The 16,852-nt window shown below is 40.2% G+C and overlaps 1 protein-coding gene across 3 annotated transcripts in view; it reads right to left on the bottom strand.

Annotated features, from left to right (window-relative positions):
- The window catches only part of LOC135478012 (WAS/WASL-interacting protein family member 1-like), a 40,517-nt gene extending 23,713 nt beyond the window's left edge, over window positions 1-16,804 (bottom strand). Inside the window, exons 1-3 of one of the 3 annotated variants that reach the window (XM_064758263.1) lie at window positions 16,661-16,804; window positions 3,423-3,653; window positions 852-1,001 (exon numbers count right to left, since the gene is read on the bottom strand). In XM_064758263.1, the coding sequence (XP_064614333.1) occupies window positions 852-1,001; window positions 3,423-3,618 (346 nt within the window). In that variant the 5' untranslated portion in view covers window positions 3,619-3,653; window positions 16,661-16,804. Of the gene's footprint in view, window positions 1-851; window positions 1,002-3,422; window positions 3,654-16,650 lie in introns of all 3 variants that reach the window. The other 2 variants (XM_064758264.1, XM_064758265.1) reach the window with 2 other exon arrangements.
- Window positions 16,805-16,852: the final 48 nt, after the last annotated feature.

The following is a 16,852-nucleotide window of genomic DNA, read 5'->3' on the forward strand; positions in this document are numbered from 1 at the left end:
TGAAACTGTCATGTTTGATGACTCAGGGAGGGGTGCCAGCTTGACGGCAAACCAACGACACGCATGATCATGTGCCAAACAACTCACTTCAACTGCAACAACCGGTTGGACAGTAAAATAACCACTTGATAAAAGCTATTTACACAGGGCTCGCCAGATTTGAAATTTGAAATAAATCTGGCAAGCCCTGTGTAAATAGCTTTTATCAAGTGGTTATTTTAATGTCCAACCGGTAAGTTTGCACAGGAAATATGCTGGCTAGAATTTCTGTTGCATGTAAATAGCCCAAGTACAGACAACAAAACTTTGCAGTTAAATGTCTTTATGGTATTCTCTTGAAGACATAAGAGTCAGATTTTTACTTTTCAATGAGAAATTCCACAAAATGGTCTGTTACTTATGTATATTTCCACAGGGAAATAAACAAGTGCACTATTAATGCCTCTTCAAATGATTCTGATTTTACACACATAACAGTCTGCTTTTTCATGACAATCTGGTTAGGTACCCATCACTTATGGTGTTTTGCAATGCACTAAATACATAAAACAGCTGTGCAAGAACCGAACGCCATGAACACATGGAAGAGCATCACAAGAATATGTAAAGGCCTGCCATAAACCTGGTACACATACAGTACATATTTATATTGTAAACACAGCAACTGCATTTAACAAGAAACCCAAATAACCAACACTGAAACAAAGGAAACAGGGAATGCTGTCAACTGTTCTAACACAATACCACCGAACCTAAACAAGAAAGAATATAAGCCGTCATGCATGGATATGTTAGTGGCATCAGCGTATGAGCAACAACAACAGCAACACGATGACGGGGTTAGCTTGTACCATCTGGGTTGTTTAGACTCGGCTTCCGCCGTACGGGGGGTTTAGGGCGTTCACCTCGTCCTGCTGAAGAATAGGCCACAGTGTTAGAACGATTGACACTCACAGGTCTACATGTAGTTCCCCCTGGGTCACCCCCACCCTGCTTCCTACCTGAAGAAAGAGACCACCGCAAGGTACAGCACACCCACATATTATTATGGACACACGCACGTGTATGAACATCAAACATGTCTGTTAATCACTACAACCATTGCTAAAAATTCATCTCCTGAAATATTTGCCTTGCACTTAAGTGTTGAAATACATGTATTGCAAAAATAAAAAATATGTTTAGATTAATAAAATACATCTTTAAGACAGTGTGAAATAAATATCTTCAGAAATACTATGGGAGTGTACCACAGGAAAAAAAATATGTATACGAACCGTATATATCATATTCAAAAATATTAAGAAAGTACCATAGGGATACTGGGGAAATGTTTGACCAACCTTCTCAGCCATCAGAAAGCAGTGAACAGAGACAATTGTATGAAACAGCTGAAAATAAACTACATGTCCACATGTACATGTAACTAAACTTTTCCTTCTCTGGAAGCATTTCCACACAAACATGCAGAACAACTAAGAATATAATGAGAAATGACACAGGAGCCTCCCCACCAATGAAGTCCCTGTGAGTTCAAGTCCACCTCATGCAGTGGGAAGACCTTCCAGCATCCTGCAGATGGTCGTGGGTTTCCCAGATTCCTCCCACTATGCTGGTCACCATTGTATAAGTGAAATGGGGGGCTTCCGTGGCTCAGTTGGTTACCATGCTAGCGCAGCATAATGACCCAGAAGCCTCTCACCAATGCGGCCGCTGTGAGTTCAACTCCAGCTTATGTTGGCTTCCTCTCCGGTCATATGTGGGGAGGTCTGTCAGCAACCTGTGGATGGTTGTGGGTTTCCCCCGGGCTTTGCCCGATTTCCACCCACCATAATGCCGGTCGCTCTTGTATTATTGAAATATTCTTGAGTACGGTGTAAAACATCTATCAAATAAATAAATAAATACATAAATAAATAAATATATAAGTGAAATACTCTTCAGTATGGTGTAAGACACTAATCAAATAAATAAATCAGAGTTATGTCCCTTGCTGTGACGGGGACACTGTTCTATGTTACGGTCTCTTTGCCTGCTTATCCATATCTTTGTACATGAATGCGGTCAATCATGATATGATAGAGTAAACCACTCCCAGAATGTTTTTGTATTTGCATGTTTCAAGTTCTAATGAGTTCTAAAAGTCAATTTCACTCAATTTAAAACCTAGACCAAAATTTTTATTTGTAGTCTGTACCAGGCCATGTAAAAACTACTCGGATTGGCCCAACTTTTCCAAAAAAAGACATCACACTGGAATCCCCAGAACTTCCACAATGTACAGTTTAACCCAAAATTACCATTTTCCAGAATATGTATATAACCAAAATATTGTATACATGGAGATCTAAGTTTGATTAAAAAAAAAATTAAAAGACAATAGTTCTGCTGACAGAATTACAGCCACTTTTTTTTTCTTACTTTCTGGATTGGTTTTGCAAAAGAACGAAAAGGTGGAACGTCATTTTCATTGATCTGATATTCACTCATTACATTTTTCTCAAAACACATTTTCAACGACACAATGAATTTCTCCACAGACCAATATCTGTTATTAATTACATGTATTATTTCCAAAGACACCACTTTTGTGTCATAATGATACAACAGCCGCCTTCCCTCTGTCATCACAGAGCTCCATAGCCATGGGAGTTGCGATTCAATATTCCCTTCCACATCACCCACTCATATCAAAACGCTCAAAGCCAGAAAGTATCAAAACTGTAAATTTGTAAAGTCATAGGCGCAGCCATGAGTGATGTCCAAATGAAGGAGTGAACATGGCTCTCTCCCAATAATGCAAACACTCTAGACACTAGACCGCTTCAGTCAGGTAGAGTGGGGCTACAAGTACCGATCAAATTAAACATTGATCAGCACTTAAATATAAGAAAAATAACGAAATCTTCATAGTATTGGTAGAACAAATAAAAATCAAAACACAACTACAAGTACACTGTATCAAGGTGCTTGAACATAGACTACAATATCATTATAAACAGTGTTACACTCATTCACTCAAATATAGCACATATTCACTTTATGGTCATTAGAGTTATCTCCCTTGAACACAAACTTTTTTCATCTGCTGTGGACTTACGACCTTCTCAATGAATAGCCTCTGGTAATTAGGATGAAAACTAGCAGTGTTTGCATGCAGCATGTACTGGAGTGTTTTTTCTCGATCTACCAGTACCCATGATGTGCAACTGTTACTTGTTACTACCAAAACTCTAAAAATATCAGCCCTAATGGCAACTGAATGGCTTTGTTTCTGAAAAAAAAAAAAAAACACAAAAAAATGTGAACGTTGAGCTAAACAACTTGATTTGTTTCACTACAAACAAATCGAGTTCAAAATCTAGATAATGACAAACGTGTAGATGTTGACAAATCTGTAGAAGAGCCAAGTCACAGCTTACCTCCCACCTGGGGTGCACTTCTGTCATTTGTCACCGTTTTCTTAAGCCGGGCCCCCTGATGAATTTGTCCCAACAGAGCCCCTCGGTTCACTGGAGCCGAGCCCCCCTTTGACGGCCCCTTGGAACTCTTCCCCATAGGGGGAGGGGCCGGCGCCGTCGGCGGGGGTGGGGGAGCCGGGGGTGGTGGAGGAGGCATCCTTCACGGTTTAACACCACAGCTCTATCCAATCTCTGTAAACACACAAAGTGACGGTCCAATTTTATCTATTTATTTATTTATTTTTTTATTTGATTGTTGCTTAACACCCCTTATGTGGTGGTCATTTTATGGGTAAATAGTGTGGAAGACAAGTCATCGTCAAAGACTATCTAAACTGTGACAAAGACATTGTCGATGTGACTGTCCCCAAGGCCCCATGAGCTGTGTAACCCGAGGAATGTACAAATTCTCGCGCAGCTCAGTAATAAAGGCCTTTCCTTTACCCCATCAACAATCTCTAAGGGATCCTCCCTTCGTAATTAGGCTCAGATTTACATGTATGCTATGGAGAAAATTAGTCAAGGGTTAATTCAAATTTGTAGTCTGTCCAACTGGATCTGGATGCCTGTTTGCCTGAAAATGTAATTCAGAGGCTTTCAAAAAAATAATTCACATGCAAAAGTTGAAAGATTTAAGGTATCAGTTTCAGGGACTTCATGTACCCACACCTGTCCAAGGTTAGGATCAAATAACTGCAAACCACATGTCCACCTGTTCCAGCTTTATTAACATACACATGCGGGAATTAATTCAATGTAACTATGCCCTCCCTGCAAAGGTTTTCGTAAATTGCTGTACGTCTACATGCAGCTGTAATTTGTACATGTATATGTGTAAATGCCCATGTAGATACATGTGTCGTAAGTCATCGAAAACCTTCCAGGGTTGTTTACATCATCCACTCAACTAAGCCAAAATGCTGATTAAATTTGGCTTAGACTTGTGGTGAAAAAAAAAAAGACATCAGGTGAACCTGCAAGTAACAGGATAAGAGTTTCACAGGATAAGAGCGTCTAAGCTGCACAGGCTCAATAATTTTTCACTTACTGTACGTCATTAGATTTCAACCCCTTTATGAATGGAGTAAACCCCAATCCTACCCATAATCCCCCACCTTATCCATAACCCCTCACCCTACCCATAATAAACATATCTTATCCATAACCCCTCACCCTACCCATAATAAACATATCTTATCCATAACTCCTCACCCTACCCATAATCCCCCATCTTATCCATAACACCTCATCCTACCCATAATCCCCCATCTTATCCATAACCCCTCATCCTACCCATAATCACCCATCTTTTCCATAACCCCTCATCCTACCCATAATCACCCATCTTTTCCATAACCCCTCACCCTACCCATAATCCCCCACCTTATCCATAACCCCTAACCCTGCCATAACCCCCACCTTATCCACAAGCCTGAATCCTACCCATAGCCCCACACCCTTCCTACCCTATCCATAACCCCCCAGCCTACCCATAACCCCCACCCTATCCATAAGCTACATGTACCACCCTACCCATTAACCACTGCCCTACCCATCAAACACCACCCCATCTCACCCATAAACCACCACCCTACCCATCAAACACCACCCCACCCATAACCCCCCATCCTGCCCATAAACCACCACCCTACCCATCAAACACCACCCCACCCCACCCATAAACCACCACCCTACCCATCAAACAACACCCCACCCATAACCCCCTATCCTACCCATAAACCACCACCCTACCCATCAAACACCACCCCACCCATAACCCCCCGTCCTACCTATAAACCACCACCCTACCAAAAGAACCTCGCAAATCAGCTTTGAATTAATCCTATACAAATGAATATTCTTTGTACATACATGTACATGTACATGTTTGTATTTGATATGATAATATATATATATGTGAGTATTACATCATGGAAAAAAACATACAAAAAATACAAGTCTGCACTTTGGAAACTTGAGATAAAAGTGCATTAACTGGCCTTGTAAACGAAGAATTTCTGGCCAAACTGGTCACCAACACTAACTGCAACACTGCAACTGTCCCACATCATCACAATCTCTCATGTATAAAAACTTGTGTACAGACCATGAATGAATGCTTGGGGTTTAGGGCGAGTCCATGCCACCAACGTGCTGCCGCCACTGAAGTATCATGATGAAGTCAACAGATACCCAACCTAGTCACACTATACTGACACTGGGACAACCAGTCCTGTCTCCTTCCTCTAACCTCTCAGACAATGGTGTCACCCGGGTCTCGTGACTACAAGGCGGACACTCTAACCATTAGGCCATAATGGTCTGTACCGGCCAGGATGGACTTGTACAGTGTCTATAACACCATTAACATAATGTATCAACTTCCTGGAAGACTTGCCATGTAAACCATGCAATACAGACATGCTCATACATAAATTTTCTGTTTAATAATAAACAAGAGAAGTTGCACATGACACAGCCAGTCAGCCATATTGGAGACTTGTTACCATGGTATATCCACAGTACTCCAATATGGCTGCCAGATGAACATTTAGGCCATGCAAACCCTCTATATTTGTACCCGAAGCAGTTGTGCTACACATGGCCAAGTCTCAGACCACAAAGTTTATTTATTTATTTGATTGGTGTCTTATGCTGTACTCAAGAATATTTCACTTATACAACAGCGGCCAGCATTATGGTGGGAGGAAACCAAGCAGAGCCTGGGGGAAACCCACGGACATTCGCAGGTTGCTGACAAACCTTCCCAGAGAGGAAGCCAGCATGAGCTGGACTTGAACTCACAGCGACCGCACTGGTGAGAGACTCCTGGGTCATTATAGGATCAGCAACGGGTTAGCAATAGCGTGCTAACCGACTGGGCCATGCAGGCCAGACCACAAATTTAATGGACGTCCCACAAGTTTTGCACACTACTACAGAATGCACACCATAATTTGCCCACAAGTTTTGCACACTACTACAGAATGCCCACCATAATTTGCCCACAATTTTTGCACACTACTACAGAATGCACACCATGATTTGCCCACAAGTTTTGCACACTACTACAGAATGCCCACCATAATTTGCATACAATGATGTACATGTAATGTGGGTATCCTTTTCCCCCACCTTTATTATGACATACTGTCACCTTGAAAGGCTTACTTATTTTGTCTCAGAAAATTAAATGGCTCATACATTATCAAGCATTTCTTGTGTTTTCATGTTTTAGGCATCTCAAAATAGTTTACACAACAGTGTGAGCTTGAGCTAAATTCCACAACAAGAGAAGTCTTTATAATAAGACCTGTACCTTTGACAGCATCACAAGTTCAAGAAGAAGGCAGTATTGCACAATGTGTGTAATCCAAAGATTTGATCAATATCAAAACGGGTATTTCTATCCAGTGTGATTCCCTTGTACATGTCAGGTTATGTAATTTTATACTGTAAACAACTTCCCCGGTCAGTAAACTATTGATTTCCACAATCTAAAGGTATTCAGCAGGTAATATGAAAACCCTGTCTGCAATCAGTGAGGGTTCCTGGATGTTATTATTAGCACATGCTATTATGTGTACACAAATCTTAATGTCAAGGCTGAGAAATCATCATCAAAACCCTGAAAGGCTCTATGAAGTCAGTCAGTGTGCCTTGGAAAGTTTTCTCTCTCCCATCTATGTTAATTTCATCACCATAAGGATTGGTACAGTATACATGTGTAAGTTGTAGGATATCTGATGATATTCAATTTTTTTTTACCCAGTGTTTGAAGAAAAACAGAGTTGTTTCAGATTAGATATTCATTTGGTGAACTTTAACCTGTTCACAGAGCTATGAAAATGTTCCTACATTACTCCATGGTACACACAGTCATAGTTAAGAAGAGGTCTCAGTTCCCATGAAACACCCAATTCTCATTCACTTTTAAATAAACGTGTACATACCAAAACCCTGTGAGGAAAAAGGAGAAAATTTATTAATGAAAGACCCAAATTCATTAAACACTGCCCACATATTCTGCTGTGCAAACAGAACAGATGCCTATTCTTCCAAACTACAGTACACCGCTGGGTCTGATCATTAGGCAAGACTAATTGAAAACAATTACACAGGCATAAATACATGCACATGTGCAGTCATCTTCAGACTGCAGTTTACTGATTCGTGAGGCTACAGGTACAGCGTACATGCATGCCAGTCTACCTGTGCTGAATATATATACATGTATCATCAATGAACACAGCACCTACTGACAACCCTCTAACAATCAGTCCTATTCTCTGAACAGCTACACATGTATCCAGTACACCTTGTCACCTCACAGATATATTTATATAGGTGTATTAAAACTGGGTTTAGATGAATCACGAGTCCACCCACATGACAGGCTGCTCCCAAACCCTACGTTACAAAAGCGTCCTAAATCCTTGACATTCTTCACACGAAAAGGGTGATGTCATTATGCAAGGGTGACGTATGCAATGCATTTTTGTTTCGTCACACATATAAAGGTAAATACATCTGGTTTATACTGCACTTTAGCAAGTCTTAGTCTGTGTGGACTACATAAAAGACATCAGACAGATCACTACAGGTTTGTCAACTGACATCAAACTATAAAACACAACTGAACGCAGTAATGTTGCAAAATCAGGGTGTGCTCTGTGAACTGATTACATACTGACATCACACTAACACTCTACACACCTCACAGCCACAGGTAAAAAAAAGGTGAGTTAAAACAAAGCACACCTTGAGGATTTGACCCAGGTAAAACTAGCCTAGTCAAAGGAAGTTACAATCCCAGCAGTAAAAGTAGGTCATATCTACACAGGACATACACCACACAGTTTTCTTTGGTCTCTCTAATAACATACCTGTGAGATCAAGGTGCGCTCATTTACACACTGTCCAGATAAAAGGTCAAAGGTAAACTTTTCAAAAATACCACTCAAATCAGACATTGAGCAATGGAGTTCTGATTTGGGGCACCCTGATGGGCAATGTATAATGTTAATACACATGTATAGTACATGTACATTTGTTAGAGCCGGGCAACAATCACGCACTGATTTTAACACTCAAGTTCAGCAGAATTCTTGCGACAGCTAAACAGCAGTACAGACTGCCGTAAGTCCTGTCGCTTTGGCTGGATTTCTCCACCTAACAGGCACCACAGTTACGAACTGACATCGGGGCTATATTACTCATCTTCCATCTGTATATTGCACATGTACGTGTCTACACAATACCAGATAGCTTTTAAAACAGGAATGCAATGGTAAACACATGTAAGCATTGAAATACATATCCAAGGAATTAATAATCAACAAGTTTATGGCTGCAAATAAATTAATTGTAGGCCTTCCGAGATTCTGTTCGAAGGGATTGTACCTGTATTTACACCATCCTGTGGCCTTCTCAAAATTTCCTTGGAACACGAATGACAACAAATTACACATAATCCTAACCTCACGCATGTATCAAAGAGGACATACACCGTACACGTAGATATCTGTAGCAGAGTACACTAAATGTAAAACATACACACACATGTATTTGGTATACATGTAAAGGTAAGAAGAGCGAGTCTGTGCACACCTGTATGACTATGCATACACTATAGATGTACATGTGTGTACTGTAAGCCTCCCAACCTACATAGGAACAGCTGAATCTCCACTGTCCACATCACCACTACGATGCATGATGAATGCTGGTTACAAAAGTAGGCCATATACATACTGTATATGGAATTATATGCAGTGTCGGTGAAGAATTATTCTACTGATAAATATTCATCTGTACCCTGACTTCTGTCCCTATCTCCTATGCTCACTGTACTTCCTATAAATTTTAAACTGGGTTAATCTCTAAATTATGAAAACATATTTTCAGAAGTGCATCTACATTTATTTTTTCATTTCCTCCTTGTAAATTTAGTTTTTGAGCTTACGAACCGAACTGGTCCTTCATGCATCATAATGCAATAATCTACATATGATAAGCATATGTAGATGTAGGTAAGTAAATATATCCCGCAGTGGACTAGGGAAATATATACATGTAATAAAGGCATAAGGGATTTGTTATAGATTTTATCCTCATCATGTACAAGTATTACCATAATTGCATAATTAAGAAGATCCACGTAATGCACATTCTACTGTTCCTACGTGTATAAAATAGCCATCAACAAAAAAATTTATCACAATGCCTCTTGCTAGGACTGTGACTAGGCCAGTGGTCACAGGTCTGTCTTGTTGAACATCAGAAGCCCATGTGTTTGAATCAGGATTCCGTCGCTCACTTACATGTAACTGCAACCTTACCCGAGGATAAGGTGGTGTGCCTGTCAGGTAAATCTATATATACCTGGAGAGGTCACCAGAACTTAATAGACAGTCTGCTCCCCATGACCATCTTTGCTTTCAGATGTTGTCATCTGAGGACAGCTCATCCCTGTCTCATCCTTGATAGTCTATACCTCATGGTATAATATCACGTAGAGCAGTGCAGTATTGACTAACAGGTACATCTACCTGTGTACTCAGTGTGCACAGGAATGTTCACTGTATTACTTACATGGCAAATACATTACGCAATACCACTATGTGCAGCTTAACTTAATACATCTAACTATGCTTAGGGAAAGAACACATGCAAATCTGTTCATCTAATAGCAGAATTTCAATGGGACATACATGTATTTTTGAAGAAAAGAGCGACATTGTATTTAAAAGGATATCTGAAACGATGTTCTAAAACAAGCGAAATCAAGACAGTTACATGTAAGGCAAATAAAATTTCATTTTTGGGGCACTTTTTATATTTCGTAATTAATAAGACCTCTATTTTAAACACATTCAGTCAGTGGTCGGAAGTTTCCTAACATGTCGTGATATGTGAATTTGCTGGGAATACAGGGGAATGCAGGGCCAGCTTACATGTGGCACCTTGTAATTTGTGAGTTTGAATCAGGATTCGATCAGGCTCTTCTCCCCACAAAGTTGTTTGACACCCATCACAATAGGCCTGTTCTGAATTACCTTTGTTGTTTCATGACAGCAACCATGATGTAATGCTAGATTAGTTTTTGAGGCGCTGAACTGCATGTATTAGAAGTGGAACCTCGCCCATCAAAGCATACAGTGTGTAGGCTACGACAAATAGTGACAAATATTTTCGAGGCAACAAAATGTAAAAAAAAAAACATGATATCAACCTTTGACAGTCACAAAAATGTTGAGAAATCTGAAATGAAGTCTACGTGTACAGGTACGTTTTTCAGCTCAGGTAATTTTTAAATTACCTCCAAGTGAATTTTCAAAAAAACACAATACTGCCATACTCAAGAATGATGTGGTGCAGGACAGAGTTGACAGCCTTCAGGTTTAGGGGTAAAGAGAACCATGCAGAGCCTTGGAGAAACTACAGGCTTTTCACTGATGCAACAGTCTTACACTGTGCATGTACTCCCCATGTACAGTGCATACATTACTACATTGAAACATCACAACCACTGAATTTATCAGCTTCATTAAAACTCAGTCCATGACAGATCATTTACATTTAAACCACGGAAAGACAACACAGCAGCACATGTTTCAGCACATGCCTATACAAAATGAGTATGTAAATATGTTATCCGACCCATACACATGGACAAACAACTAAATACCTTACACCAGTCCTACCTGTCAGTGTGTGGGTATATTTTTTTCTATCGTTTGTCTTTAATTTAAATTATACATTTAAAATCTTCAGGCTTGACTGGGCGCCATGGTGACCTACTTTGAAACAGGATAAGCATGTAAGCTCATTGTGTACATGTAGACTTGGGGGAGATAGCAGTGTCGATCAAATGAAAAAAATAACCATAAATAAACGGCATAATAATAATGACACGTAAGTTCCTTGTAAAAGCCAACTACACCCTACATATACATGCATATACTGTGCTGTATTTCACCTTAACTATAGCCTATAAAAATGTCATTTTCAGAAGCACATTAAGGCCTTTAAATGATACATTGCCATGTATGGTTAAAGAATCAAGCAAAATGTGTCTCCTGATACAAGCTGAACGTTTCGTGAAACACAGTGCCAATGGTTGGGGAGAAGGAGGTGCATAAGCGGTACCAATGAGGGGGAAGGGAAGGGGAGGGCAAGGGATGCCAGGGAGAGCCAGTGGGGCGTGAAAACGGGGACAGGGGGTTCTGAGATCCAGTGGTGAAATCAAACGCCATTAAACATGCATACTGCACCTGTCATGTACATACATACAGAACAACAAGCACCTACAGGTACACTGTATGTATGCGTACCAGTACTACACCTCAAAGATGCTCATACAACATCAATTTGTTAGCGCCTAATCACTGGTCACAAATCAATAGGAAATCACAGGTGTACATGTCCGCATGACTATGACGTTACAAACCGGTTAATCTGTCATTAGCAGATAAATGACCTCAAACCGGAATGGCAACAGCCTACTGCTGCGGTCACCACGACAACTTCACACTTGAAAGCCTTGAATACAGACTCTAGTTGTAACATAAATTAGAGATGATATATGCACACCTTGATTGAATTATTTTTGCAGATAATTTCCTTGCTGTATCAAATCACAAGGAATATAATTATACAGTAAGCATATAAGTGTTACCTCTTTTCATAAATATATTTCCGCAAAGTTTTCACACCAAACATTAATACATGCAATTTATCTGCCATAAAGCATGTACATGTAGATGTACATGTAAGTTACAGGGCGAGGTACACATGTGCTCCAAAAACTTTCCCTGAATTCTGACACTATGTGCAGTTTACATGTACATGTACAGTCATGGAAAAAATTATTAGACCACCCTTGCTTTCTCCCATTTCTTGTTCATTTTAAAACCTTGCATAACTGAAGGAATATTTGTTTGGGCAAAGAAAGTGATGAAAACAGAAATAGTTCATAAGGGTTTTATTTAAGAGGTGATATCTATCAGTTCTCTATGACTTTCTTGACAATGACCAAAATCACTTAAGTTCATACATCTGTAGATGTAGCAACTGTATTCTCAAAAACATTTTGGCATTTCATTTTTTCTCCTGTCTCCTAGTCACGTAGTCACATGACTCTCAGTCTCACACGGGAGTTAGTACTTGATTGCATGCCCATTGTTTTTGATGACTGCAGCCATGCGCCTTGGCATGCTCTCCACCAGTTTGTTACATTGCCCTGCAGTCACAGCAGCCCATTCCTGTTGCAAAAATTCGAACAAATTTGCTTTGTTTTTGGGCTAGTGGTTCTCCATTTTGAACTTGATAATATTCCACAGGTTTTCAATTGGATTCAGATCAGGTGACTGAGCAGGCCAATTCATGGTTCGAATGTTCCGGTTCTCTATCCAGGTTTTAACTGACCTTGCCGTGTGGCAAGGGGCATTGTCTTGGAAAATCCAGTCATTCGAGCCAGGAAAGAGTTTAGCAGCTGATGGAAGAAGACTGTTTTCAAGAGTAGCTCTGTATGTGACTTGGTTCATTCTCCCTTCACACAACTGCATCTGTCCTGTTCCACCCATACTGAAACAACCCCAGATCATCACTGATCCACCCCCATGCTTTACAGTAGGAGCAAGGCAGTCTGGTTTGTAGGCTTCCCCAGGCTTCCTCCTAACCAGTAAGTTGGCTGGAGTAGGCATCAACTCAAAATTGGATTCATCACTGAAGAGAACTTTAGCCCAATCATCAACAGTCCAACTCTTGTGATCCCTTGCAAAACGCAAGCGGGCCTTCCGCTGCCTCTCGTTGATGAAGGGCTTCTTCCGTGCCCTGTGCGACTTTAGACCAGCTTCAAGAAGTCGGTTTCGAACTGTTCTTGCTGAACAAGTCACATTTGTTGACAATGCCCACTCATTTCTAAGGTCTCTGGAGGTCTGACGACAATTCTTGATACAGGACCGGATGAGTGCTCGGTCATCTCGTGGGGTAGAAAGACGTTTCCTGGCTTGACCAGCTAGCAGTTTTGTAGTACCATGTTCGGCTTGCTTTTTCTTGGTGTAAAGAAACTGCTGTCTTAGAGATCTTCAGTTTTTTGGCCACTTGTCGCTCGCTCAATCCAGTATCCAGCTGTGCCAAGATGGCTGCCTTTCTGGTTCCACATAATTCTTTCGTTTTAGGCATTATGAGAGCTGACAACTACCGAGTTGTGCTGCGTCTTAATATATAAACAAGAGACCCCTATTTATGTAAGCCTACATGTAAACAGGAAACCACTCTTTATGTAAGTCTGCATGTAAATGGAAAGCATGAAATTGCCTCGCATACACCCTAGGAATACAACTGACCTTAAAGCATATCAAATACGACAAAGTATTATGGAATCAGCTGGATTTTTGTCGTATTCATTGTAATCTTCGGTTAATACACCTTTAGGGTTGCCAGGCATTAAAATGAACAAGAAACCAAAGAAAATATGAGTGGTCTAATAATTTTTTCCGTGACTGTAAATGGCCTATTAGTCATCCAAATGAGGAAGTTTCATGTACTGCATGTACAAGAACATCTACAACAGACCTGAACAAGTACATGTTACAGGAAAAAATGAGCTTTAAAAGTTGGGGGTATCAGTAAGGGGTCAGTTCCTAGTCAATTTGATCTATAGTCCAAAATTTGGCTTACTTTTAAATCGTAGAAATTCCAAGCAGAGAAACTATAAATGCATGTACTGTAAATCTTTCAACCACTAAAGCACTTTTTTCAATGAAATTTATGCATCCAATCATTATGAAAATGATGTTAAAAATGACTAAAGATCCAAGCTTCACAAAACTACGCAAATTATTTCTCCACACCTCAGAATGCTTCAAAACATTGGTCACAATGGTAGCTGAAAAGGTTAAAGAATTAAGGTAATGCATGTCCGTACTGATCGCCAAGCACAGCTGGCAATCAATTACATTCTTTTCTCAGCATCAGTTGGCTTTATACGGTTTTCACATTATGTGCCAATTCTCAATACTGCTAGGTACATGTAGTCCACACACAGTGACATACACTGGGCAGACTTAACCAGGAAAGGTCTTATATTACAATTTACATGTAAATCTACAGGCACATCCACTTGTCTCTGTAGAACCAATTTATCCAGATACACAATGCCCCACATGTGATGACACAAATGACCTTAATATTCACAGTTAAGGTAAACTTACACGTCACTGATCAGTTTTAGAGGGTGGAGGAGACAAATTTAACCATCAACCCTAGTGATGTACATGTATGTAAATGACTGGAAGCTCAGCATGAAAACAGGGAATTTCAGTATGCACACCCATTTGTCTGCAGACTGATTGCTGCAATTATAAATCTAATTTGTAATGGAATCTGCTTACAACCAAGTTTTTAGGTCATATGTTCTGTTGTGCAGGAAACGCCACTCATCCTGCTTTGCCACTGCAAATCCTGTTACACAGAAGAATCTGATAAACATGAGGTTTTGTGTACATGTAATTGTGTACTCCATCAGACACATCACCTTACATTTTCCCATTAGTTAAAAGTACAACCTATTCCATGAATAACACCCCCCAAAGTTTATCTTCAACACTTTCACTTTTCTTAATACATACAAACTACCTGAATGTTTTTTCAGTTTACTGTATTTCACCTATAGTACAGTACAGTCCAGAAATAACCTGACATCCACAATGTATAAAACGATACAAAATCACAGTCACTTTTGACTGTTCTGCCATCTGCGTGCATCAAACAGCAATTCTTTGTAACTGCAGAGTGCTCTCATCCCAGACATATGTTTAGAGTGCTGATGATTAAAATCTGCCTTCATTTTGTTGGCGCCTTATTGTGTCGATGTTGACTACACTGTTTGAGATTCAACAGTAAATCAAAGCGTCCATCAACAAATGTATGCTGTAAGGAGGCTCTCTTCTTGTACATGTACAATGTATGTACAGGTAAGTCAGAATGGGCGCATATATTTCAAGTTACTGACAGCAACCTGAGCTTTTTTCATTTTCTTCCATCAATGAATGAATGCTGGGATTAACTTGGACATGTGCAAAATTCGAACCCCACTGTGAAAGTTGAAGTCATTCTCATGCACAGTCCAGCCATGGTTCTATTGTTACCACAGTATGTATGTATGTATGCATGTTTCGGGCTTTACGTCGTACTTAACATTTTTTCAGTCATACGAAGACCAGGAGTCATTACGTGTGTGTACACGTACCTGTGTCATCTTGTAGCAAGGCAATTCCATGCTACCAAAGTGCTGTTGTTGTAAATTTTGTGGCCGCACTGACTGGGTGAATGGGACGGTTGTATATTTATCTACTAACTGCAATGACTGCCTCTCTTTGAGTCGATTCACACGTTTTGCTTGCATGACACACGTCATGTTTATATCATGACATGTGTCACCTAAGGGAAAGCTGGTACAGACTCAGGCCTTGACCGAGTTCAAGTCAGATAAGAGGGACGGTTCAAGTCTTTCTGTCATTTCCAACAAGGCACGTACTGGCCAAAAAACATTACTTGCAGTTGCACTCTCAGCTGACATTGTTCTGTTTTTTAACATCATTTCAATTACAATTTATATATCACATCATGTTGAGTTGCTTAGTTTATTGAATACACTGTCAACAGCTCAAAGTTAGGCTAAACATCAACAAACCTACATGTAAATAAAACAAACAGCTGAAGAGCTTGATGTGTTGGAACACAACTGTGTGGATACCATTATTTACTGTAGTCTCTTGAATTAGGCCTAATTGAACATGCATCGTGTGTTTGATCGCTAAAATTTGTGGCCATTCGTTACACAAATTTAACATCTCTAACTTCCTCAAAAATCCTGACTAACGTCTAAGTGATCTCAACATCTCCCAGTGCTGATGCAAATTTAATTCTTCGGTGCTTGCTGCTAGTGTAGGATCAATTACATTGCACGGTCAGTTGGCATTAATGGTAAATCGTCCTGTTTTTGTGCTGTGATCAGTTTTTACATCCTCGTATACTGACTCTGTGGTAACATTTGTCACACACTGCAATCGTGACAAGCACGGTAGTGTGACAAGCTCCCTGACGGCCTTAAGCTCCAGATCGTCCCCGCCTACCAAACACATAAACATCGGCCACCAACAGCCAACATACGGTAACATACCTATACTTACGTTGATTAAGATTCGAGATAGTCCGTTCCAGGATTAAAATCAAGTCATCCTAACTCGTCAGAGTTCATTTCCCTCGCCACTTATCATAGGAATCACTCGTCACCCGGAAGACACCTCTGCCTCCCTAGTCCCAATATGGAGATACAATACTCCTATCAGGGGTCCGACAATTGACCAATTGGCGGACCCCAA

This window comes from Liolophura sinensis, chromosome 11, assembly GCF_032854445.1.
Source record: "Liolophura sinensis isolate JHLJ2023 chromosome 11, CUHK_Ljap_v2, whole genome shotgun sequence".
Taxonomy (NCBI): domain Eukaryota; kingdom Metazoa; phylum Mollusca; class Polyplacophora; order Chitonida; family Chitonidae; genus Liolophura; species Liolophura sinensis.